This window comes from Brassica rapa, chromosome A09, assembly GCF_000309985.2.
Source record: "Brassica rapa cultivar Chiifu-401-42 chromosome A09, CAAS_Brap_v3.01, whole genome shotgun sequence".
Taxonomy (NCBI): Eukaryota; Viridiplantae; Streptophyta; class Magnoliopsida; order Brassicales; family Brassicaceae; genus Brassica; species Brassica rapa.
The window spans coordinates 24,298,686-24,325,136 of NC_024803.2; the positions used below are offsets into that span (position 1 = coordinate 24,298,686).

Sequence of the window (26,451 nt, forward strand, 5' to 3'; positions counted from 1 at the left end):
CTAGTAACAAGAACAAATTCAAAAGACAGAGAAAGAGCGAGAGAGATTGAAAGAGAGAGAGGTGACCAGTGTGGATTTGTAGAAGAGGAGAAGGAGACGTCAAATAGAAGAGAGAGTGAAGAAAAAAATGCATTTTAAACCATTAGATCAAAACTAATCAATGGTCAAGAATTGTAATCCTTGTACTAAAAAAACTAACCAATGAGAAAGAAGTTAGAAGATAACCACTAGATGGATTTGTAGCCCTTAGATTAAAACAATCAATGGTTAATGTTTTAATTTTGATGGTTAAAATTATATTTTATATGAAAGTGTATTTTTGATAAAGCTTTAAATTTTAAAACTTAGATTTTATGATTATATGTTTATTTTTTGATGTGTGGTTTAAATATGAAGTTTAAAGTTTAGAGTATATAACCGAGTATATAACCGAGTGTTTCAAAAAAAAAAGAGTATATAACCGAGTGAGTTTAGGGTTTGGTATATAGTGTTTTGGGTTTCGATTTAAGATTTAAGATTATATTTTTGAATAACAAAAATATTAGAGTTTTAAAATTTGTAGTTAGAATTTATGGTAGATGATTAATTAATTTTTTTAAAAAGTTTGATGTTTAATGTTTTATGGTATAGGTCAAAGTATGTGGTTCAGGGTTTAGGGTTAAAGGTTCGAAATAGATATGGTTTGAGATCATGTTTTGAAAATATTTAACCTTATAGTAGTTTAAATTTTAAAACGTTATAAATATTATAATTTTATATCGAAAATATTGAACCCTTAGACTAAAATCAATTAATGGTCATGAAAAAAGCAATATAATTTGTAATATTAGTTCTTTTCAATTTTTTTTTTTAAATTGCTTAAATTTATTAAATGTAATTACGGGTTTAAATCAAAATTTAAAATGGAACTTTAAATTAAAGATTATTTTTTTAAATGATTAAAATTTTAGTTTAACTCTAAACTATAAACCTAAACTTTAAACTTTAAATAATAATAAAAATATTGGATTTAATGTTCAAAGATAAACTTTAAATTTTTATAACTTTATAATTCTATAGTTTATGGTTTGAGGTTTATATTTAAGAAAAGATTAAAGTTAGAGTCTTGTAAGTAAGAATTGTATAAGTAATTGTAAGAGAACATATATCTCAAGATCAAGTTAAAGTCTCAACTTGAAATTCAAGAAACTATACACATTCAGTTGATTTGTATTCACTTGATATTGATAAGATGATCTTCAATATAACTTCTTAAAGTACTTGAATTCAGTTTTCCGATTTTAGAGTATGTTTGAGGTATTGCTGATTTATATAAACGATACGGCTGAGTTATCTAAACGATACGACTGAGTTATCTAAACATTTTCTGATTTTAGGGTATGTTTGAGGTATGGCTGAGTTATGTAAACGACACGGCTGTGATATATAAACGACACGGCTGAATAGTGTAAACATAAATCAAACACACAATACATGGGTGAGTATGTTTTTTACATAGAAAACCAAAAGTACATGTTTTCTGCACCATTCTGGTATTCATCCATGTATCCAAGCTTCAATGAACTCCTCTGTGTCGTCTCTGCTGAATCCGTCACTTCTTTTTGTCTCCTTTATTTCCTTTTTGTTCAAATTTCTTTTTCACTCAGATCTGAAAAAACATTAGATTATCCCTATATGGGTATGAAATTACAAACAAACTTAATTAAATACATCTCACAATTGCCGATCTGGGTGTTTTTTGGAATGTATTTGTCTTTTCTCCTTGGAATGCACACTTTTTATAACAAGGTTTTCGAAAATTGGCGAGAAGTAACTCAGCCACAACTGCATATATAAACCAGCCGTAAAAGAAAAGTAACTCAGCCACAACATAAATTAAAACTTAGCCACAAACTTGAAAAACGCAGCAGAGAAGAGGATTTCGGGCGATTGCAGCGAAAAATATTTCGTAAAAACGATTGGAGACAACAATTTCGGGGAAGACAATATCGGAGAAGACAAGACAGAGAGTTAGTTCGAGGAAGAGGAAGTAAACACAATGTCGATGACGATTTCAGGGACGATGTGGTTAGGGTTCCTTTTGTTCTTCGACGAAGTTGTGCTGTGTTATGGTGTTTTTTTTCAACGTTATGTAATTAAAGAGATGGTTGATTGTTCTCTATTGATTATGTGGATACTTAATTAGTGATTTGGATTTAATGTTTAAAAATAATTTCAATTAAAAAAAACTAACCAAATACCCTTATTGTCATTTACTAAGGATATCAAAACACTCTAGTAATTTTCAAAAGATGTATAACATTCTAATAATAAACCAACTTTTCTATAACATTCTAGTAATTTTCTCTTTTTCTAATACTTAAGTTTACAGCTGACACATCATTTTGTATTTCCACATACTGTAATTACATTTTATACCATATGTTTCAACATCAAACGTAACTTTTTTTAAAGTTGGTTCCATAACTTTTTGATGATTTTAGTTTCTCTAATTTTTTGCAGGTACATAGAGGACCAACAATCACAAACCAGTAGACTATAGTCGCTTAGCAGATAATACCCAAGTGTCAGTAGATAATCCAATAATACATTGAATCCAGAAAACCAAAAGACTTAAGTTGATAAAACCCAAAAAGAGTCCTTGATAAATGAGTCGAAAATGGCATGTATACTCCTCTTATCAAGCGAGATAAAACCTTATCTATTTTTTTTTTTATGTTGCTTTAATTTCCTTTGCTTCTTCTTCGTAATATCATGATGCACAAACCACGTGATCTGATACCACTTGTTAAGTACGAAACAGAACTATATATCTTGACTTTGGTTCTACTATTTCACTCTCTTGCTCACTCACTTTAATATGGCTATGCAATATAATTAGTGAAACAAGAAACTAGTGAGTCCTCTAAATGGTTACATGTACCTTTCGTCAGGGAACTAGTGCCTTCAACTCTACAAAAAATCAAGGATAATATAAGTATTTTTTTATCTCTTTTTCAGCATAAAAGCATGGAGAAAAGCCACAAACTAAACTCAAAAACATGTGCAATGAGGGACACTTAGCTCAAAACAATGCTCCACACCGTCGCCAAGGTTCACCGGAGACACCATTTGAAATTCTTACTTCAATATTCACCAAAAAAATTCAAATAATCTATATTGTAGCCATTTAGAATGTAGGAAATGATAGGATTAGGAGTGTATAATGAGAGTATGATCGTGGATACAAAGAGAGAATATACAAAAAGTGTTTTTATATTGCATATATTTCTCTGTACAAAGAGATACATATACGATCAAGATATTAAACGACATATTTGCACGTAGGAGTAAGACCAGGTCGTCCTTACATGAAAGAGAGATGATATATATTCCATGCTAAGTCCTAGAGTGGTTGAAGTGAATTATGGGTGGCAGAATAAAGTCTGTGTAAACTTATTCTCTAGAGCACCAAAGTAACCACTTTACAAAAACTTGAAGTGACCACTTGGATGTCACTTTTAGAAAATTTAAATGACCACTTTGAACATGTACATAATAATTACTTCATTTCAATATTTCCCCTCAAGATGGTTGGCTAGTGAAGATGCACTAAGATGATTACATCAGCTAGATGATTCAAACTCTACATCAGAAGAAAGTATAATACCAGCTTGAAACTTATCTCAAATTAAATGACAATCTACCTCTATATGTTTAGTTTTTTCATGAAATATTAATTTAGATGCAATGTGTATAGATGCTTAATTATCACAATGCAACACAATCGGTTCAGAAGATTCAACTCCAAGGTCTTTGAGTAGACTCTTCAACCATACAAACTCATGCATTATGTTTGCCCTGCTCTATACTCAGCCTCATCACCCGATCTTGAAACAACTGTTTGCTTCTTGACTTTTCAAGTAACGGAATTTCCCCCAACAAAGGTGCAATGATTAGTTGTAGACTTTCATTTAACTATATATCCTGCCCAATCTGCATCACAATAACCTACAATATCTACGCTCGCATATCGACCCATACATATACCTTTCCCTGGTGTGCCTTTCACATACTTTAGGATCCTCTCAACCATATTCTTAGGCATGAGCGTTTTTACCCCAAACAGAAATCCTCCCTTAACCCAAACCAAAAAAACCCAAAACCTGAACCACTATAAAAAGTATCTGAACAGGATTTAAGACCTGTGTACTTTCGAATTCTGGTACAACCTTAAATCGAACCGAAAATCCGAACTAGGATCCAAAATATCTGAAACTAGTTAATAATGTTAGCTTTTCATATATGTAAAGGTAATTTAGATATTTTTTTAGTATTTGAAGTGTTTATGTAGTTTTTATTTGTTATTTTGAATGCTTTTAGTTAGTTTAGAATATTTAATTTGTTTTTTAAAATAATTTATATAGGTTGAGTATTTTTGTTATTTTGTTATTTTTCTTTTTAGATTTTTGAGCTATTTAAGACATAACCCGATTCAAAACAAACTCGATCAAATGTTAAAATTAAAACCAATTTTAGTGTTGCTTTTAAAACCAAATTAATCAAAACAATAACCGCGGTTCAAAATCTAGTAAGTAAATTTGACCCTTTGTAATTCTCTCATTTTTTATTTAAAATATAAATATTATATTTTCAAATATTTTATAAACAAATATTTATTTACGAAGAAAAAAAATTTCAAATAGGTTTTTAAAATTTTTTATCAACCAAATAGCTTCCAAAAAAGAAAATGACCAAAATAGTCCCGTTTTATTTTGAAAATTTTTATTTTTATTTTTTAAAAAAATTAAAATCTCACCCTCGAAACTTTACCTCTTAACTTTAAACACTAAATCTAACTTAGTTAACTCATACTTTTGATTATTTTTCTACTTGATGATTGTTTTGTGAAAATAAACTAAAAAACTATTTCAGAGAATTTCTGTATTTTTCCGTAATCAAGGAAAAATTGTAGCCAAGTGCTTTCCCTTGTAGTCTTATGGATCCGAATGGTAATGACGGATTTGGTAATATAAGCGGAGCGGATTTGAAGTGCGGTACGGTCCAACAGCGGTTCATGCGGTTTGCGGGATAAGTGCGATTTTGATTAAAAAGTAGTGCGGTTTTGATAAAAAATAGTGCGGTTTTGATAGAAAAATAGTGGGGTTTTGATAAATTTTGGTTAATTTTATAATAAAGGCTGGGTCGACTTAACACTGTTTCGGATCCTCGGAAATTTTTTTTAATCCTTTAAAATTTATATTTATTTAATATTTATAATATATAAAATTTAATCAGTAATATTTTGTGATGGAATAAAATTATATATATAATATTTTTGGACGCTTTTCAATTTATATATTATATATTTATTTTTATGCAAAATATACATTTACAAAAAAACTTAGACCCCCTTAACTTTTAATATATAGTGACACGGGTTTGGATCCATAATGGTCGTACCGTTTCTCCCAGTAGCCGACCCTGAATAAGAATAAACTAATGTAAAATTAATTTTCATAATTTGCTATATTTAAATAAAGGGTAATTTTCTCAAATATTTTTTTTTAAAGTTTTTTGTCACAAAAATAGCCTTCAATAAAGAAAATGACCAAAATAGCTTCTTTTTATTTTGAAATTTTTAATATTTTTTTTTTAAATTTGAAACATTATCCCCAAAACCCCACCCCTTAACTCTAAACCCTAAGTTTATATTAGTTAATCCTAGGGTAAAAATACATATTTGGTCATTTTTACCTTTAATAAAATTTATTTTGGTCATTTTATTCGTTGAAGATTATTTTTGTGACAAAAACTTAAAAAGAACTATCTTAGAAAATTTATCTTAAATAAAACAAAGATTAAATATTTAAGTAAATACATATAACTGATTTAACTACAATATATGTAATTTTAAAAAAGTAAATATCAATTTCTAAGTTAAATGATAATAATATTAACAGTCGCAAAATCCAATAACGCACACAAAACCACACCATATTGGATGTGGGATGCAAGAAGTGCGGTTTGTTGATATCAATAGAACAAACAAAAAACTTTTTTAAAAAAATTTTAGTCAAGTGCGTTATTGACACAAAACCGTCCCTCTAATTCTTAAATTATTTATGAATGGTAGCATCTTGTCAATTCCATCTACAGTACATGAAATCCGTACCGCACTAACGTTATCAATCACAATCACACCTCTTTCACCAATTTAATCTACCAACAATTGTTCCCTTAATGGATATCCATTTCCTTACCTTCTTGATTCTTGGAGATGGTGATACAATTTTTTTCTTTTCGCTGGCAACCAAAGTACTCAGATTTTGACTCTCCAAATCTCCATTACTGTAATTTCCGATCTATCAGATCCACGTTATTATTATTACTTTGATGCATAGAAATTTCACAAGAAAACCGAGCAATCTTGGTGGCATGCGAAACATTCTTTTGGTAGAATATAAGCTATATAACAATCAGATGAAATAAACCCAATTCCCACAAGAAAAGTGATAAAACTATTATGGTTAAATCCTGCAAATCACAGTCCGAGACCTCTCAGGAACCAAAAATAATAACCCGGTAAGGTGTTTCCTGCTCCCTATACACTTTGACTTTAAATCATTACTTTAAGACTCGGGAGTAAGTTGTCACTTCTCACCCACTTGTCTGTAACACAGCACGAGCCAAAAGGGAATGCAGGTACCGTGAATTGCTAAAAGCCTTCAAAAGCAAGTAGCAACCGAGTCTTTCTTGTCTTAAAACCTTAAATCTTGAGCTGATTCCTACTATGAGAAGGGTCTCTTTTATCTGCAATACTAAGACCTACGACGATGGACCAAATGTCCCCAAAAACCAAGAGTGATGTTGATAGTGTTACTCCCCATTTCGATTCAGATCTATAGATTCCCGTTGAAGGACATCATAGTCCATTGGAATTGGCTTGATACATAAAGCCTGAAAAATAAGAACAAACATAACATTGTCTTGATATATCTATCTTCTAACAATTCATGAAGAGAACAAGAAATTGATGTTTAACGCTAGAAATGATAAAAGGAAGGCGCGCGTGCAACTAAAGCTTACCATATGTAAAGCGAATATATCAAGTACCGGATGATGATTTTTGGATCCACATTTGCTTCTGCAGCACGTTAAAAATGAGTCTTCTAAACATTGTGTTATATGAGCATAAGGCGGTAAAAAGGCTTTAGTTTGGCTTACCTCATGTGAACTGGGACCCCCACCACCACCACCACCTCTCCGGGATGTTTTACCCTCAATAGTCATGGCAAAGCCGTCTTCCTTTCTATTGCGAGCTCCAATACGGCGACTAGAATGTCTAGCAGAACCTGGATAGGGTCAAATGTTTTGGCAGAACCAGTATCAGTTTTCTTTATTCATATAATGACACAAGGCACATTATGCTCCAACTTCAAATGAACTAACCATTCTCAAGAGTGTGCCCACCAGAGGAGTTCACCACTTCTCCATTGTTTGCTGTAAGGTCGTATAGATGATGAGTTCAGATGTTATGCACAAAAAAACCTACACTAATTACATATATGTAGATAACACGAACAGAACCTGCTGAAGATGTAGGCTGATCCTCGGTGATATTGGAGCCATCAGCACGGCGAGGAGCCCACACAACACGATCAGGTCTGTCCTTGTTTCTTGCACGCCTCTCTAGCTTTTCACTGTTGGTACCAGAAACATGATAATCTTTCCCTGCACGTTTACCATCTCTATTTTAATTTATCAGCCTAACTTGCGTAGCTCACATTTTTACTGAAATCGTACTCCACTAAAACCTGCTCGAATGTTGGCTGGCCGAGGAGGACGCTTGTTGTTTTCTGCTTCTGTGGGTTCCACTCTTTGCTCAGGCTGGACCAAAGATGAAGCCTGGCTAGGCCGCGTCTCATTTCTCCGAAGTATTCCCTTGATCAACCTCCCACCAACATCGATCTTCTGATTCTGTCTTGAAGTCGAGGAGCTTCCGGAGAGATTAGCTTCCGTCTGCTGTTCCGCTTGTTGTGGAGAGTTCTATAAAAACACATTGCCAAATGACTAATGATTCTGTCTACAACTATCAAAATACTGAATGAAAAAAGAAATCAAGGCTTTTTGTTCTGCACAGGCCAAAAACTTACAACAGGGTTGTCACGGTCTTTTTTCAGGAGCAAGATCTTTTTCTTCCCAGAATCCATAGTCAATGCAATCCCTGGGAGAGAGCTATCAATGACAGAGGCTGCAATTGCGCAGAGGAAAAAAAAATAGATCAGAAACACAGTGGGTCTTTTAAGAATAAGGAAAATATGCGATAAGTTAGTTAGGAATACATATATATAACTGTTGATTGATTACCAGTTCCAGTTGCAGGTATGTCCTTTCCACTTGAATTTGCCTGATTGTAATCTTGCTTGGAGCTGCCGGCATCTGATGAAGCCGTCCGGGGCACACCTTTCGAATTGTCTTTTTCCACATACTATTAAGAAAAGTAAGAAATTGAAAATGGACGCAAAATTTGTTCACCACACACACGAGTGACATGGCAGACTACAAGTCACTCCTACAAAGTCAGAGACACACCTTTTTCTTCTCAGAGTTTCGTTTCGAAGGTCTCGAACTTGGCTTGTTTGCAGAGATTGCTCTGGCTCTCCTGCCTCCTCTTCGGCCATCTAATGAACCCTGTTGCTTGAACAGAAACCAGAGATCAACAATACATATAAAACTACAAAGATATATCAGTCCAAAGGAAATTTTTGATTTTCTACTGCGTATCCGTACCTGTGATCCAATCACAGTAGCACGTTTTTGACGTATGAATTCCATAAGAGGAGTGACAATGGGAGCCGATTTAGAAGCGCCTAAAAAAAAGCGATTTTTGTTAGTAAGTCCAATGAATTCTTTAAAAAAAAAAAAGGGAACTTGTTAGTTGTTAGCGAAAGACGAACCAGACTGCTCAACTTCTCTTCTTTCCAACTGGATTTCAGCACTGGGGAGATTCTCAACAGGTTGAGCAATGAGCTTGAGGAACTCAAGATAATCAGGGTCTTTGGTAATAGAGCCTTCGCGAGGATCTTTCTTGTAACATGGTTTGGGCACACGCTGTGAAGGCGCATATTCAACTATGGCCTTGAACTGAGCACCTGAACAACAGAACCATACAATCACATCTCCAGAAGAAAAGAAAAAACACAGATTAAAGTTCAAAAAATAATACCCTTGTCATTAACAAAGACATGGCCGTTGAAAAAGGAAGCAAAGTCATAAACATCTTCTGGTGCCTTGAAACCAAAGTAGGCCCGTGAATGCTTCTGAGTTCTATAGCTGAGAGAAGAAAAGATAAAGAAAGATACACAGCATCACTTTCAAGAATCAAGAATCGTAATCTTCGTCGATTAATCGAGAATCGAAATAGGGCTTACTTGGACTTGCCAGGGCGGAAGGAGAACCAATAGTAACGATCACCGAAACGAGAGTCGATTTGGGATAAGAGATCGGACTCAGCAAGAGAAGGCGGCAAGTGCCGTACCACCACCTTCCTCTTCGCTAAAGGGTCCTTCATCATCATCAGATCAAAAGAGATTCAGAGAGAGGGGGTGACACACATCAGTCAATTTTGCCCTAGGTTTTGTTCCCCACTCTTTGTTTCCCTTTCTCTCTTTTTTTTTGGTCAAAACATAACAAAGCCAAAAAAAACGTTGAATAAAATAAAAACAAGAAAATCATAGCAAACCAGACGAGAGTCTATATGGGCCACGATTTGGGCCTATCATGTGCCTCGTCCCGCATCTGCTTTCGAGTCTATAGAAACTGAACCAACCAAACCAAACCAAACCAAACCAAAATTATATACCCTAATCTCTTTTTTTTATTGAGAGACTAGTGGTCTGTCCATCCGCGCTTTGCGCGGAAATGTTATCTTTGTTTTATCCCATGTTCGGAATCGCGCTAGGCGTGAGTCGGGCGGTTGGCATACGCCTAGCGAGTTACTAAAAAATCGGAGATTAATCGGGGATTAATCGGGGATTAGTTTTTAAGCTTTTACGCATTTGTACATGTACATATATTAAGTATGCATTGGAACTTCAATAAAACACGCTGGCACAGGTGGTTTCGGAGAACTTTTGAACCAAATAATTCGGGTTCAATCCTCTTCCAAAGCACTTTTTTAGTTTATTTCCTTTTTCTATTAATGAGGGGCAAAATAGTAAATTAGAGTTCGTCTTCCTCCTCCTAAACCTGCGATTTTGTTCTTGTAAAAATGGCGGCTTCTATGTTTTTCTCAGATCCCTCATTCTTTTTTATCATTTTTCACTTAATCTAGTTCAAACTTTATAGATCTAACCCATTTTCAACGTAAAACAGAACAAAAAAGCAAGTTTTTTTCGCAGCTCCGATTTATTAACCGAACTGACCCTAAACGCCACGGTGAAGAGTCGCCTAGCGCTTCCACGCCGAGAATCCGGGCGCATTGCCCGCGTTTTCGAACATGGTTTATCTAAAGTGTTTTTTATATGGGTTAAAAAATTTGGTTAATTTATAAGTATAAAATAATATGTTGTAAAATATTTTACAATATTGGATCGTCGAAGTTGAGATATTATTGTAAGACCTGATCCTGGATTCCTCAATCCAACCAGACCGCGGCCTCACTAAACAACACAACCAGTTCCATCTTTCATATTCAAGTTCAAGTGTTAAATAATTCTAAGTCTTTTTCAGAGTTTTGGAGGTTCCAACATTCACACTTAAACAATCAAGCAACAACTAGTGCAAATAGATATTTCATAGATATTAACCAAGGTTCATACATCATTCATCATCCTAATAAGTAGAATACACACTAGAATCGCATAAGTTCACAAGTTGCACAATAGGCTACAATAATCACACAATTTTCAGAATCAACCCAATCACCACACATCTTCCCATGGCCGCGGTACTCATGGTGCTTTTCCCTTACCACGGTCCATTTCTGGTCCTGGATCCAACACAAACAAACACACAATCGCAAGGTTAGATTACAAAACAAGAATCAATCACATTGCATGGTCGGACCCAATCTAATCAAGAACAATCATCAAAAATGTCAAATCTGACCCCTTTAAAAAGAGATCCAAATACCAAATAAAATTCATGAAAACTCATGATAATTCAGAAGAAAAATATTCCCATAATCAGATTCAAAAGAATCGGCTCAGATCATAGTGATCTCGGCCATGAACAGCCCACACAAGAACAAGGGACTTTCATGGGAATTTGATCAGGCCAAGGCCTTAGGATCAATGAATCCTTCCCTGTACATCATAAAACAATCCATAGCACAACATATATAAAGAAAACAGAGTAGAAGAAGTCAGAGTAAGGAGTGGCCAATCGATCCAAACCGGCCAGGCTCACACGGCCATCATCCGCGGCCTTGTCCGGTTACTCTTGGCCACACCTCTCACCTTAGGAGTTCGGTCTCCAGGGGCGACTTCCTTCTCTTTCTCCTTTGCCTTCTCCTTGTCTTTCTGTCTCAAATCCATTCTCTTGATCACACGCCCAAACACACCAGGAACACTCAAGAGCAATCTCTTGGATCAATCGGCCAATCCAAGGTTTGTGTCTCTCTTTCTCTCTTGAATTTTCTCTGTGTTTCTCTCTGTGTCAAGTTGAGTAAAAATCGACTAGAATGGCAGAAATGAGAGGGAGAAGACGATTTAAACTGTCCCCAACCGCCTGGGCGAACAGTTACCAACCAATCACATCCCTTCTTCCCAAAACCGTCCCATAACCGCCCCATAACCGCCCATTGGCGGTTTCTCCCCTTTTCTTCCTTTGGCAAATCGATCACTGAGCCTCAGCTCACACTCTGGAAGCTTGCCCACTCCCTGTCCCAAGCCTAAGACCCACTTGGTCGAACCGTCCTGCACCCGGACCATCGGCTCGCCCAGTAACCGTCCCGGACTCGCCCACACTGATCCGAACCAAAACGCACCGTTCACCGGATGGAGCTGACCTCCAGCTGTTCCCAGCTGAGTGAGCTAGTCCACCAGCTCCTGTGAGCTGGACAGATCATGGTGAACTGAATACCAGCTGAACCGAGCTGATTGAACTCAAACCAACACTCGTCCAGCTGCCTAAACACTCACCCAGCTCCTTTACCCTTATTTCCATCATATCCTGGTTAAGTCTCAGCTGACTGATGCCCTTAACCTTCATTCAGGGCCATGATACGCTTGTCTCAAGGTCTAATGACCTGACTGGTGCGTCTTCCCGCACCATGGCCCGTCCGGCCGATCCTATCTAGGATCGGGGACATGACAAGTCTCCCCCACTAACTTAGGATTCGTCCTCGAATCCATGTTAAGTGTTTCATCAGGAAGAAATTGTCTGTACCAATTCGGATACATACTTTTCATTTTTGCTTCCGTTTCCCAAGTGATGAGGTCTTTACCATTGTAATCCCACACCACTTTGATCATGGGAACTGTCTTCTTTCTCATAGCTTTCTCTGACCGATCCACAATCCGAACCGGCAAAGTTTCCAAAGTCAAGTTCTTACCAAGGTCAGCAGGAACCTCAGGCAAGACAATGTCTTGTTCAGACAAGCATTTCCGGAGTTGGGATACATGGAACACATTGTGGTATGCATCCATTGCTGATGGCAAGTCCAACTTGTATGCCACTGCACCCACTCTCTCTATGATTCTGAATGGACCCAAGTACCTAGGATCCAGTTTCTTTCGTCCAGAAACCCTGGTCCTACCCTTAAAGGTAATCATCTTGAGATACACCAGGTCATTGACCTCAAACTCAAGATGTTTTCTACGCTTGTCTGCATAGCTCTTTTGGCGGTCCTGCGCCTCTTTCATCTTCTCTTTGACCATCCTGATTTTCTCAGTGGTCTGTTCTACAATCTCAGGACCCAACATGCTACGCTCCCCCACTTGGGTCCAGCATAGGGGTGTCCTGCACGGCCTACCATACAAAGCCTCATATGGCGACATACCAATGCTTGTATGGAAGCTGTTGTTGTAAGCAAACTCCACTAAGGGTAAGTGTTTTTCCCAAGACTCTCCCCAGTCTAACACACACGCCCTTAGCATATCCTCCAAGGTTTGGATTGTCCTTTCAGACTGCCCGTCTGTTTGAGGATGATAAGATGTGCTCATATTCACTCTGGTTCCCAAGGCCTTTTGGAAAGCCTGCCAGAAATAAGATGTAAATCTTGGATCCCTATCCGAGACAATGCTTGCTGGAACACCATGCAACCTCACTATCTCGTCTATGTACACTTGCACAATCCTGTCGACCCCATCCCCTTTCTTGATGGGCAGGAAATGAGCCGACTTGGTCAGCCGATCAACCACAACCCATACCGCATCTTTCTTATTCCTGGTTGTGGGAAACCCAGTCACAAAATCCATTGTGATGTGATCCCATTTCCATTCTGGTATGGGTAGGTTCTGGAGTAGACCACTGGGAACCTGATGTTCTGCCTTCACCAGTTGACAAGTGGGACACTTAGCCACCCACTCTGCAACATCAGATTTCATCCTCACCCAATGGTAGTACCTTTTCAGATCCCTATACATCTTGTTCAGTCCAGGATGAACTGAAAACTTAGACTTATGAGCCTGTCTCATAATCTCTTCTTTGAGTTCCTTATCATTAGGAACACTGACCCTCCCATTGACCAAGATGGTACCATTCTCAGTTGTCTGGTACTCAGTCTTGTCATTGGCGGCTACCTTCTTTAGGTTTTCATCCAGGCCCTGTGCTTGCCTGATCCTGGTCAGGAGATCGGCCTGGTTCACTGCCTCCAACCCCAATGGCTCTTCCGAACCAACCAAGGTGTTGAGGTTCAAGGACCTGATCATCCCTTCCAGTTCATCCGCCTCCCTCTCAGATGACACTTCAGCCCTTCTGCGGCTCAAAGCATCAGCCACTAGGTTAGCTTTTCCAGGATGATAAGCTATGTCCAGATCATAATCTGCAACAAACTCCATCCATCGCCTCTGCCTTAAGTTTAACTCAGGCTGAGTGAATATGTACTTCAAGCTCTTATGGTCTGTGAGTATTTGCACCTTGGCACCATAAAGATATGATCTCCATATCTTTAATGCAAATACTACAGCAGCCATCTCCAAATCATGAGTCGGATAGTTACCCTCATGCTTCCTTAGCTGTCTGGAAGCATAGGCTATCACCTTCCCATGTTGTGTCAAAACACAACCAAGACCAGTTATGGATGCATCCGTATACACCACATAAGGCTGATCAGCCTCAGGCAACACCAGGACAGGTGCATTAGTCAACATGTTCTTGAGTGCTGCAAAACTTTCCTCACACTCCTCAGACCATGTGAACCTCACGTCCTTGCCTGTCAGCTTAGTCATAGGTTGAGCTATGCTCGAGAACCCCTTGACATATTTCCTATAATATCCAGCCAACCCCAAGAAGCTTCTAACTTCCGTAGCATTCTTTGGCTGTGGCCATTCCTGAATACATTTGATCTTATCTTGATCCACTGAGACTCCTTTATCAGACACCACATGTCCAAGGAACCCAATGCTCTTCTGCCAGAAGCTACACTTGCTTAGCTTAGCAAAGAGCTTCTGTTCTCTCAGGCGGCCCAACACCGCCCTAAGGTGTCTTTCATGGTCCTCCTTTGTCTTGGAATACACGAGTATATCATCAATGAAGATGATCACAAACTCGTCCAAGTATTCCCTGAAGATGCCGTTCATCATCTTCATGAATGCAGCAGGTGCATTGGTCAGTCCGAACGGCATAACCACAAACTCATAGTGGCCATACCTGGTCCGGAATGCTGTCTTTCTCACATCATCTGGTGCAATGGGGATCTGATGATACCCAGAGGCCAGGTCAATCTTGGAGAACCACTTGGCTCCACGGAGTTGATCTAACAACTCATCAATCCTGGGTAAAGGGTACTTGTTCTTCACAGTCACCCTGTTCAAACCCCTATAATCAATGCACAACCTAAAGCTACCATCCTTTTTCTTTACAAATAGGACTGGTGCTCCCCAAGGTGATACACTAGGGCGTATGAACCCCTTCTCAAGCAACTCCTCAAGTTGCTTCTTCAGCTCTGCCATCTCAGCTGGTGCCATTCTATATGGACTTTTTGATAATGGGGCCGTTCCAGGTTCCAATTCAATGATGAATGGGTCAGCCCTATCAGGGGGAATGCCCTGTAGTGCCCCAAACACATCCTGAAATTCCCGAACCAACGGTATACCCTCTGGGTCACAGGCCCCTACAACCTCATCAGTGTAAATGGTAGCCAAAAAGGCCTCACAACCATTTCCAAGCATCCGTTCTACTTGGACTGCTGAAACCACCAAACTACAAGAGGTTGGCTTGATTCCTTGGTACTTGATCGGGGGTCCAAACTCGTTCTCAAGTTGCACCCTTCCCCGGTGACAATCTAGAGTTGCCCGATACTTTCCCAACCAGTCCATGCCCAAGATCACTTCGTGATGCTTGAGGGGGACAACAATCAGATCTATAGGCATCGGCCTATCCAAGATCACCACAGGGATGTCCCTAACCAGACCGAGTGAGTTCATAACCTGCCCTCCGGCCGCACTCACTCGTTCAGGACCATCCCATGTTCCATACTGGAACAAACCTTTTCCTATCATACTTGGACTCACAAAACTATGTGTAGCTCCAGTATCAAATAATGTGTGTGTTTCCACACCACCAATACTTAAGGTCCCTACACAAGACCCATCAAAGTATATCTATCCATCCTAGATTCCATACCATGCAATTCTACTGGAATTGTAAAAGTAGTAGTCTAGAATGTTACCAGTGATCGCTTGGAAAGGCTGAGTCCCAACCACCTCCTTGGATAGCTCATACACACGAGGTGTTGAGGTCTGGCCTCGTCCCTGGACTGGCCTGCTAGCCTCCCCACGTCCCTTACTTTGGTTGCCTTGCAGCTTAGGGCAGTCCCTGCGGTAGTGGCCCTTCTGGCCGCAGTGGTGACAGGTCCTGGACTCACCCAACGGACTTGGACAATCCTTGGCTGAGTGATCCATCTTACCACATCGAGTACAGGCACCCATGGCCTTCCAGCACTCTCCACCGTGGTATCGTCCACACTTAGGGCACTCTGACCTACCACTTGAGGTTTTACCCTCCTCGGTCGAGTCCCTCTTCCTCTTCTTGTCACCACTCTGACCCGAGGATACCACCACACTCTTCATCTTCTGCTTACCCTCCTCGGTGAGGTTGGTCTCCAGCAAGGCCATCCTCTCAACCAACTCAGAAACCGTGTGGAACTTACAAACAGAACAGTAGGTTCGAAGTTCCACCCTTAGGCCTCGGATGAACCTTCGGACTTGAACCTTCTCATCCTCCAGTTCTCTTCCCACATACCTCCTGAGTCGGTTGAACTCTTCTTCATACTCACGAACAGTCCTCCGTCCCTGAGTCAAGTCCAGGAACTTGGACTCCAAACGATCCCACGCCTCAGCAGGAAAGTACTTATGGTTGAACTCAACCTCAAAGTCAGCAAAGTGCTCAATGGTACCATTGGTACGCTTGTCCAAAGCTAACCACCAGTTATGTGCATCTCCCTCCAGGAAGTGTACTGCTATGTCCTTCTGGTAATCCTCAGGACATCGTGTGGACTTGAAGTTTCGAACCAACCTGGTTCTCCACTCGTCCGCCTCCATAGGATCAACACTTCCAGCAAAGTGTTTGGTTCCCAACTTGGAGATATGCTCCAGCACCTTCAGGTAGTCCATACCACGCACTGGCCTGACCGGTGGGTCTATCTCAATCACCTCAGCCACACGGCCAGCACCAACATCAGCCACTCCAGCAGCAACCCGAACCGGGGGATTAGCCTGTCCCACGGACGAGTTCACCAATGGTGTGAAAGCCTGTGTCAAGGAGGCTATCTGAGCTCCCATGATCTGCATAGCCTCCACCAAGCCCCTTATGGTCGGCTCAATGACCTCCTCGGCACCAGTGACCCGAACATTGTTTGCATCAACATTCTGGCCACTCCCAGCACCAACATTGGACGACCCAGTATCGTCTCCATGGACTTGCTCTTGCTGCTCGTCCACATTAGTTTCATTAACCTCAGTAGGAAGAGTTGGACCCACTGGAAGTCCGGTTGCATTGTCCACCTGCTCCACCAGAGCGGGTAGCACTGTGGTTGGAATGGTTCCAGCTGGTAACACCCGGTCTGTTCAGCACCATCCTGCCCCACTGCTCCAGACACTCCAGTTGCCTCCTTTCCTTTCCGAGATTTGTACCTTCTTGTACCCTTAGGAGTTACAAACACAAACAAAAGGTTAGTCCAAAACTGAACACACAAACCTCAATCACTCCTAAGTTAATCAGTACAAAAGATTACTTAGAACCCAACTATCTCACCATGAGTCCAAACGGCCAAGTGTGTGGTGAACCAATAACCCAACAAATCCTAGAATCAAGAACGCTTTGATACCAACTTGTAAGACCCGATCCTGGATTCCTCAATCCAACCAGACCGCGGCCTCACTAAACAACACAACCAGTTCCATCTTTCATATTCAAGTTCAAGTGTTAAATAATTCTAAGTCTTTTTCAGAGTTTTGGAGGTTCCAACATTCACACTTAAACAATCAAGCAACAACTAGTGCAAATAGATATTTCATAGATATTAACCAAGGTTCATACATCATTCATCATCCTAATAAATAGAATACACACTAGAATCGCATAAGTTCACAAGTTGCACAATAGGCTACAATAATCACACAATTTTCAGAATCAACCCAATCACCACACATCTTCCCATGGCCGCGGTCCTCATGGTGCTTTTCCCTTACCACGGTCCATTTCTGGTCCTGGATCCAACACAAACAAACACACAATCGCAAGGTTAGATTACAAAACAAGAATCAATCACATTGCATGGTCGGACCCAATCTAATCAAGAACAATCATCAAAAATGTCAAATCTGACCCCTTTAAAAAGAGATCCAAATACCAAATAAAATTCATGAAAACTCATGATAATTCAGAAGAAAAATATTCCCATAATCAGATTCAAAAGAATCGGCTCAGATCATAGTGATCTCGGCCATGAACAGCCCACACAAGAACAAGGGACTTTCATGGGAATTTGATCAGGCCAAGGCCTTAGGATCAATGAATCCTTCCCTGTACATCATAAAACAATCCATAGCACAACATATATAAAGAAAACAGAGTAGAAGAAGTCAGAGTAAGGAGTGGCCAATCGATCCAAACCGGCCAGGCTCACACGGCCATCATCCGTGGCCTTGTCCGGTTACTCTTGGCCACACCTCTCACCTTAGGAGTTCGGTCTCCAGGGGCGACTTCCTTCTCTTTCTCCTTTGCCTTCTCCTTGTCTTTCTGTCTCAAATCCATTCTCTTGATCACACGCCCAAACACACCAGGAACACTCAAGAGCAATCTCTTGGATCAATCGGCCAATCCAAGGTTTGTGTCTCTCTTTCTCTCTTGAATTTTCTCTGTGTTTCTCTCTGTGTCAAGTTGAGTAAAAATCGACTAGAATGGCAGAAATGAGAGGGAGAAGACGATTTAAACTGTCCCCAACCGCCTGGGCGAACAGTTACCAACCAATCACATCCCTTCTTCCCAAAACCGTCCCATAACCGCCCCATAACCGCCCATTGGCGGTTTCTCCCCTTTTCTTCCTTTGGCAAATCGATCACTGAGCCTCAGCTCACACTCTGGAAGCTTGCCCACTCCCTGTCCCAAGCCTAAGACCCACTTGGTCGAACCGTCCTGCACCCGGACCATCGGCTCGCCCAGTAACCGTCCCGGACTCGCCCACACTGATCCGAACCAAAACGCATCGTTCACCGGATGGAGCTGACCTCCAGCTGTTCCCAGCTGAGTGAGCTAGTCCACCAGCTCCTGTGAGCTGGACAGATCATGGTGAACTGAATACCAGCTGAACCGAGCTGATTGAACTCAAACCAACACTCGTCCAGCTGCCTAAACACTCACCCAGCTCCTTTACCCTTGTTTCCATCATATCCTGGTTAAGTCTCAGCTGACTGATGCCCTTAACCTTCATTCAGGGCCATGATACGCTTGTCTCAAGGTCTAATGACCTGACTGGTGCGTCTTCCCGCACCATGGCCCGTCCGGCCGATCCTATCTAGGATCGGGGACATGACATTATGGTGGCTGACGCATTATGGTCCTTCAGTTTGACTAATTTATGTTTACAATTGTATATTCTCATTTATTTTTATATCTATTCTCGGTAATCATTAAAATTATGTTGATTTTTGATGTTATATGTCTTTGTGTGTATTAAGTTTATCATTGTTGTTTTTTTTTAAACAGAGAATTTTTTTAATCTACGATTATTGTCCTGAAATTCCATTTTGAAACGAAATTTTGGTGTCATATTGTTGCTAAATTGATTGGTTTTAAATTAATAAAAAAACTCTAATTTAGTTCTTAAAGTAAAACCCGAATTCTCTTGCTTAAAATATGAACACAAATTATTTAGCTTGTTTATAGTAAAAATAATTTGACATTGATTTTTGATGTTGTTGCGGTAACATGTAATTGTACTTTTTATATTTTTATATATGTGAGATGTCAATCAAAGTCCCACATTGGAAATTAGACAAAGGAGAATCTAATATATAAAGAGATGTCTAACTCTAATTAGTACGAAGCCTTTTGGGATGGAAACCAAAAGTAAATCCATGCGGGATAGTCTCTTAGTCCAAAGTGGACAATATTGTACTAATCAGAGAATATAGTGTTGGACATGGGGTTTAATAAATCCCAACAATTGGTATCAGAGTGGTTTGACGAAGATCTGCAAGAAGATCAAAATACCATTCGAGTAGGAATGAGACCCTTCAAGGTGGAAGAGGAGGTATGTGGAAGAAACGTTAGAAGATCATGGAACATGTGATGTTGTGGGAGAACATTCTCAAAGGAACGAGATGTTATGAAAGACACATTCTCAAAGGAAATCCCTGCGATTACTGATACAAGGTGGTGCTAAGATAATCCGTTGAAGGAAGAATACACGAGATGAGTGTGGTCCTTATCTTGAGGGGGAGAATGTGAGATGTCAATCTAAGTCCCACATTGGATTTTTTTTTTCTTTTTTTTTTGTTTTTGTTTGCTAAGATGGTGCTAACAAATTACAAGTACAAGGTGGTGCTAAGATGGTTTTTTTTTTATTTTTTTTTTGTTTTTGCTTCCCTCGACAGATTTAATTTGTTATTGTCTTGTATTATGGTAACTAAATTTGATATGTAATATACATAGTAAATTATAAATTTTTTTCTTCTATGTTTTGAGATCCATATGTATATATTTATTTTGATATTTTAATTTTTTTTCAAAACTGAATTAAGTGGACATAGTATTATGGACAATGTGTTGTGGACAGTACCATTTGAACACATTCAAATTTTTATTTTAATAAAATTTAAAACTGAATTAAGTGGACACAATATCATGGATAATGTGTTGTGGACGGTGCAATTTAAAAGAATGAATGATGGATGGCGTATATGTGGAAGTGTACGTTGTGGTTCGTATAGATGACCATGGTCTACTAAAACAACTAACCATTTACAAAATAACATTGGAAAGAAAGACAAACTAATATAGTTCCTTTAAAAGAGAAGAGCAACATATAATCTTATAGGACAACATCGCTCACAACAACTTAACACTGATGAAGTAGTTTTTGATACAACAAAACATAGATTGATGAAGTTGTTCCTAGTTTAGGTGTGTGGACAAGGGAAGTGTGGACATGGGTGTGGACAGGGGAGTTGGGGATGACAATTGTGAACAAGAGATGTATGTACGTGGATGCGTTCAACAAAGGCATGGATGGGAGGAATGTGGAGGGCATGTCTGTGGAGTTGAACAACATATTTGAAGACCCGTACATGTCCAATGTTCATCTGGTTTTATATTTTTGCTGTTTTTTTTTGTTTCTTTAGTAATGGCAAAATCGTAATTATGGTTATCTTCTTCTTCCAAATTGTTTTACTTCGTCTGCAACACTTTCATGGCCGACCATAGAATATTGTCACAAAAAATAAAAAAATCACGTTGTTCATGTTGTTTTTGAGTTAAATTGATAGAACTAAAGCAAATCTGACCACAACACGACGGCCTAATGGATTCTATTTGCGCCTTCGAAGGAACAGAGCCTTCCCAGTTCACACAGATTTGGATGAAAGGTGCCATGTTCACTTAGGCGGCATGGGCACAAAGTGAGGTTGATGTTCGGTTTCGAGATATGAAATGGTTTAGAAATCTTAATCTACATCGTCTGTGAGATAAAAATTGGAAATTTGAAAATTTTATGTGTGATGAAATTGGATTTTTTCTTTAGGAATTTAGGATTTTCGTGACTTCTGGAAAATAGGGAAAAATTTTCTAATGTTTAAGTGGCATTAAAATTTTTGTGCTTTAACAAACAGGAAAAAGGAAAAAGTAAAGAAAAGTTGTTTCAGTTACAGTGTTTTAGTTTAAGGCCATTAGAATCTTTTTCACATGACAATGTGTGTCTCCAGTCCAAAGTGAACTGAAGTGTAATAGGAAAGTGGAAAAGTGACTCCAAAAGTTAAAAATTCTTCTTTAATTTTAAGATTTACGAAATATATTTTTTATCGGGCTGTAGATTACCATTCAAAACTTATCTTTTTTTTTCCCAACTGAGTTTTCATTGATAACTTTGTTAAACACACAAAGAGGAATACAAATGCCGGCGGAAAACATGAATATCCCCGGAAACCAAGCCCACACAAGGGAATCAAAAGTCCAAGAGACAGACCACTAATAAACGAAGCTTTAAGCTACAAACTAAATTCTTTCAACTAAAACTTAACCTATGAAGAGAAAATAGAAACCATACTTAATTGTCTTACGAGTAGTCGGATGTCTCGCCACACAGGGAGCAAGAGAGCATGAAAAGTAGAAGTTCTTCATGAAAAGCAAGAACCATCATCTGAACCACCCGTTCACGATGACCACACACACCACACACCACCACTCAGACGAAGCCAAGACATACAACAAGAAGAAACAAACACCCGGGAGAGCTGTCATCTCAACCACGCCTTCATCTGAACACTACAAAACCTCAACCTCTTTTTATTGCTTCAACACCTAGAAGCCACCGAGGAAATCCAGAGACCAAGAGAGACCAGAAGTAACTTATTCGAAGGGCAGGAGAAGGACGTCTTAGAACCTGAGAGACCAGGGGTGACTTGAAACCAACTCTTCTTCACGACACTAACCTTCAGTAGCTCTCCACATACCACTACTACTCTGCTTCACCGTTGCTGGAACAAAGACAAATTAAGCCATTCTCTACACTCCATGACAGATTAGTCTAAGATGAACTCAGAAGATTAGCAAAGACACTGCAAACTACACAAGACCTTGATCACGACCAACTATGAAGGCGAGAGAGATTCTGAAACCCATTATAGGATAGATACAGCTCAAACCAGAAAGAGCAAAGGGAACAAACTTTTTAAGCACAAGGCCAGCGAGAAGACAAGTAGATCTAGGAGTTCAAAGAAGAAGCAAACTCTGATGCTGGCGAGAAACAACCAGCACACGTCATCAACATCTAGAAAAGACCTGACTTTAGCGACCTGACTCTGAAAATAAACTTCACGCGCCACCACGCTCCTCCACGCCGGAGTCTTCACATCCATCAAATCAGTCGAATCCTCCTCACGCCTTCAGAGAACAACACGAACAAACAACAATAGAGCAATGAAACGCGACTCCGGTGTTATGAGAGCCACCGGATTCGACCACCGTCAAAACCTAGATCTACTTCCTCTCACCGGACGAGTCACCTTCACCATTCAAAACTTATCTTAAACTTTAATATTTACGAAATAGACTTTTTAGATAAATAGACTTAAAAAATTGTATCCTACGGTCTATGATCACTTTACCAAGGTGATCCGCGTGGCATGTGATAACTTCCTGTTTGTATTAAGAGAAGGAAGACTTCTTCCGGTTTAGTCAGGTTTACTGAATCCGTATATATATTGCTGCTAAAAAGATATTTGCTTTTTGGCTATTGTTGTTATCTAAACTTCCTCGTCGTTTCAGCTTTCCTCTTTTTAAGCAACAAGTAATCTTCTATCCCCCTCTTTCTTACCTCATCGTTTGTCTTTGATCTGTTGATTCTTCTAGTTCTGTCTTGGAGTGTTAGTTCTTCTCTGCTAGCAAGTACTGTTACTGTCGGAAACCTAATAATCTAAGTTGTTTTTTTTTTTTCTGATTACATAAAGATCAGAACTTTACTTAAGCGATCAATAATTATTTATTTGTATTTGTTGTGCAGAAAGTTATATGAGTTTGTTGAAGATGGGTGGAGATTTGATGGAAGATGATTGGGAATTTGCATCATCCTCAAACCCTACTCGAACCCTGGTTCTTGTGGGCCGTACTGGAAACGGTAAGAGCGCAACAGGGAACAGTATACTTGGGAAGAAAGCCTTTAGGTCAAGAGTAAGTACTCTAGGAGTGACAACCACATGCGAGTCACATAGAGTTGAACAAGAAGATGGCCAGGTCATCAATGTCGTTGATACTCCTGGTAAACCTAATTGTTAAGTCAAATTGTTTTGATCTGTTATGTGAGGCTTATTTGGTATTCCTTTTGCAGGTCTGTTTGATGTGTCGATGGCAGCTGCTTTTATCTGTAAAGAAATTGTGAGATGCATGACTTTGGCTGAAGATGGGATCCATGCTGTTCTGTTAGTGTTCTCTGTGAGGGGACGTCTTTCTGAAGAGGAGAAGTCTGCTCTCTATCACTTGCAAACTCTGTTTGGTAGTAAGATCGCTGATTATATGATCATTGTGTTCACTGGTGGTGATGAGCTGGAAGAGAATGAAGAGACATTGGAGGAGTACTTGGCTCAGGCTTGCCCTGAGTTTCTGAAAGTCAGTGTCTTTTGTTTCTTACTTTCTTGCCTTTTTCAGCTTACGTATGTATATTTTTAAAACTGTTTGGTTTGTAGGAGATGCTTGAGCTATGTGACAATCGAATGGTACTGTTTGATAACAAGACCAAGGATAAGCGCAAGAAAGCTGCGCAAGTTCAGAAGCTTCTCTCACATGTTGATTCCATCTCTAGAAAGAACAATGGAAAACCCTTTACAGATGAATTGTTCCATGAACTTCAGGTGAAGATTATAATAATGTATTCCTTTAATGTGTGTTTGAAGCAGAGAATGATTATTATTGTTATTGCTTTCCCAGGAAGAGGCTATCAAGCTACGTGACCAGAAGAAGGAGGTTGAATCGCTCAAGGGCTATTCAAAGGATGAGATATCTGAGTTCAAAAAGCAAATAGACATATCGTATGACCGACAGCTTGACCGCATCACAGAGATGGTAATTCTATTTATCAGTCTTTAATACAGTGTTAATCTCTTATCCCCATAACATATAGGTTGTTGTTTAACAGAGTTCAACTTGCAAAATGTCCTGATGAATTTCTCTGGATGAATTCTTAACCATATTGTCCTGAGCTAAAAGCTATTTTTATTACATCTGTTTTGTTGTTGTCCAGGTGGAGACAAAGCTGAGAGAAACAGCAAAGAGGCTGGAGAAGCAGCTTGGTGAAGAACAAGCAGCAAGACTTGAAGCTGAGAAGAGGGCAAATGAGGCTCAGAAACGGTCGAGCGATGAGATCAAGAAGCTGAGAGAGAATCTGGAGAAAGCTGAGAAAGAAACAAAGGAACTCCAGAAAAAGCTTGGAAAGTGCATCAATCTGTGATTTGAGATATCTCTACTTCTTTTAAGTCTCTGACAAGTGCTTCACTTATTTATTTGCATGTGAACGAATTTGAGTTTTGAGTTTGGTTTTATTTTGCCTTGGTTTAAGATTTAGCCTAAGATCATTCGAAACATCAAAAAAAAAAAACTGTTGTGGTATATGTAAACTAGCGCTTAACTTGAAATCTTCAATGAACTTTGAAAAAAAAAAGCAGACAAATTATCTTTAAGAAGACATTTGAATAACATAACAAGAACGCTGCTGGGTTCATTCAAAAGTGTTCAACGAACCCGACGAGCTTTGTCTTCCTGTCCCAAGCCAAGAGACTTCTGTGCATTTGCAATGCCTTCAGGATCTGCACAAATAGAACAAGGGTCGTTGATCAGTAACTAGTTGTTGATATCACATGAAAAGAAAACACTTGACAAAGTCTCACCAAAGAACTGAGTGAAAATGCGGAAGAAGAAGCCCAAGTTGCGAGAGACATTGTAAGCCATGGCAGGAGGAAGTGGCTTCACCACAGTGTCTATAGAGAACACTCTTTGCAGGAACTGTAATTAAAGACTATCAGACTGCTTTACAAGCAAGCAACCTATATACTAAGTGACCTTAGTTACAGCAAAGGAGACCTGATAGTTTCGATTGAAGCTGTAGCGAAGCTGAGGATCGATCTCGAGGGAATCCTCGTCATCGGAGAGACTACCCTTAACCTTATTGGCTCCACGGCTAGGGACGTGCATCTTCGACATACCGTCAGATTCCTTGGTGACCTTGAGCTTTGCGCCGCTGAACTTGTCCGAGTCATCGTCGTCGCCTCTCCACGGGGCTTTGGATAAGAGCTCTTTTTTCTTCGCCATTGCTCTCTCTTCGGCCAAATCCCTGAGTTTCGCGAGTTATGTTTTTCGTTGGTGAGATAAGGGTTCGGAAGATATTGTTTGTTTGGTTGCGGAGCTGTGCTTATTACCAATTGGGATATGAATTGTCCCACACATTATACCTTCCAACTCACCCACACGAAAATAAACAATCTTAAACTTTTATTTTGCCCTATTTAATTTCTTACTTAAAAGATTGTCCATTTCAAATTTCTTTTTTGTTTTGGTCAATCTATTTTAAATACGTGAAAAGCTATCACTAAATCAATTTAATTGTTCACTTTTTGTGTATCTAAAACGGTTTAATTAACATAAAATAAAGTTTAAAATGGATAAATTTTTAAAAATTGAAAATTAAAATGGCTTGAATCAAAGTTTATGTTTTTCCTTCGTTTTCAAATATATGTGTGTTTTAGCAGTATAAATCTAAAACCTGTAGAAATTGAAATCTACACATTACTATAAATCTAAAACTAGTAGAAATCGATTTCAAAAATGCATATTCTACAGATAAGGATAATCAGTTCCAAAAATATGGGAAGAAAATATTTGGAAATATTCAGTTTCTTTATATTTATTAAATCTATTTTTTTTTAAAGAAAAGAAAATCGTGATTTATAAAATCAATTTTTAAATTAAAAAATTAAAACATCGATTTGGAAACTTCTTCTCACGCCATCTTCTTCTCCCCTTTGTTCTTTAAGGAGAAGATAAAAATGGGTTTGATTGATTAGAAATCAAGTTTTAAGTGTTCAGCTCGTGTTTGTTTGG

At 39.0% G+C, this 26,451-nt stretch overlaps 3 protein-coding genes across 5 annotated transcripts; 1 reads left to right on the plus strand and 2 right to left on the minus strand.

The window, feature by feature from the left end:
* Positions 1-6,418: 6,418 nt before the first annotated feature.
* On the minus strand, positions 6,419-9,689 carry LOC103840043 (regulator of nonsense transcripts UPF3). 2 transcript variants are annotated; one of them, XM_009116530.3, is made up of 13 exons: positions 9,414-9,688; positions 9,209-9,315; positions 8,940-9,134; positions 8,773-8,852; positions 8,575-8,673; positions 8,350-8,470; positions 8,136-8,233; positions 7,797-8,028; positions 7,570-7,713; positions 7,432-7,482; positions 7,207-7,334; positions 7,069-7,126; positions 6,421-6,939 (listed from the first exon to the last, which is right to left on the minus strand). In XM_009116530.3, the coding sequence occupies exons 1-12, from the start codon at positions 9,557-9,559 to the stop codon at positions 7,088-7,090; spliced, it is 1,440 nt and encodes a 479-aa protein (XP_009114778.1). In that variant the 5' UTR covers positions 9,560-9,688; the 3' UTR covers positions 6,421-6,939; positions 7,069-7,087. The 2 variants fall into 2 exon arrangements, with proteins under 2 accessions (XP_009114779.1, XP_009114778.1); XM_009116531.3 differs by lacking the exon at positions 7,432-7,482 and having other exon boundaries at positions 6,419-6,939; positions 9,414-9,689.
* Positions 9,690-22,928: 13,239 nt separating this feature from the next.
* On the plus strand, positions 22,929-25,004 carry LOC103840044 (immune-associated nucleotide-binding protein 9). 2 transcript variants are annotated; one of them, XM_009116532.3, is made up of 6 exons: positions 22,929-23,152; positions 23,366-23,620; positions 23,690-23,967; positions 24,045-24,209; positions 24,286-24,420; positions 24,599-25,004. In XM_009116532.3, the coding sequence occupies exons 2-6, from the start codon at positions 23,374-23,376 to the stop codon at positions 24,803-24,805; spliced, it is 1,032 nt and encodes a 343-aa protein (XP_009114780.1). In that variant the 5' UTR covers positions 22,929-23,152; positions 23,366-23,373; the 3' UTR covers positions 24,806-25,004. The 2 variants fall into 2 exon arrangements, with proteins under 2 accessions (XP_009114780.1, XP_009114781.1); XM_009116533.3 differs by having other exon boundaries at positions 23,089-23,250.
* On the minus strand, positions 24,946-25,722 carry LOC103840045. The gene is made up of 3 exons (XM_009116534.3): positions 25,435-25,722; positions 25,242-25,356; positions 24,946-25,160 (listed from the first exon to the last, which is right to left on the minus strand). Exons 1-3 carry the CDS (start codon positions 25,660-25,662, stop codon positions 25,087-25,089), a joined length of 417 nt encoding a protein of 138 aa, XP_009114782.1. The 5' UTR covers positions 25,663-25,722; the 3' UTR covers positions 24,946-25,086.
* Between the last annotated feature and the right edge of the window lie 729 nt (positions 25,723-26,451).

Coding starts and splice junctions, on each gene's coding strand:
- LOC103840044 (XM_009116532.3), top strand. CDS start 23,374: ATGAGTTTGTTGAAGATGGGTGGAGATTTGATGGAAGATGATTGGGAA. Junction 23,621..23,689: donor CAATGTCGTTGATACTCCTG/GTAAACCTAATT, acceptor TTCCTTTTGCAG/GTCTGTTTGATGTGTCGATG. Junction 24,210..24,285: donor AATTGTTCCATGAACTTCAG/GTGAAGATTATA, acceptor TTGCTTTCCCAG/GAAGAGGCTATCAAGCTACG.
- LOC103840045 (XM_009116534.3), bottom strand. CDS start 25,662: ATGGCGAAGAAAAAAGAGCTCTTATCCAAAGCCCCGTGGAGAGGCGAC. Junction 25,357..25,434: donor GCTTCAATCGAAACTATCAG/GTCTCCTTTGCT, acceptor CTTTAATTACAG/TTCCTGCAAAGAGTGTTCTC. Junction 25,161..25,241: donor CATTTTCACTCAGTTCTTTG/GTGAGACTTTGT, acceptor CTATTTGTGCAG/ATCCTGAAGGCATTGCAAAT.
- LOC103840043 (XM_009116530.3), bottom strand. CDS start 9,559: ATGATGATGAAGGACCCTTTAGCGAAGAGGAAGGTGGTGGTACGGCAC. Junction 8,853..8,939: donor AAGAGAAGTTGAGCAGTCTG/GTTCGTCTTTCG, acceptor GCTTTTTTTTAG/GCGCTTCTAAATCGGCTCCC. Junction 8,674..8,772: donor CTACTGTGATTGGATCACAG/GTACGGATACGC, acceptor TTCAAGCAACAG/GGTTCATTAGATGGCCGAAG.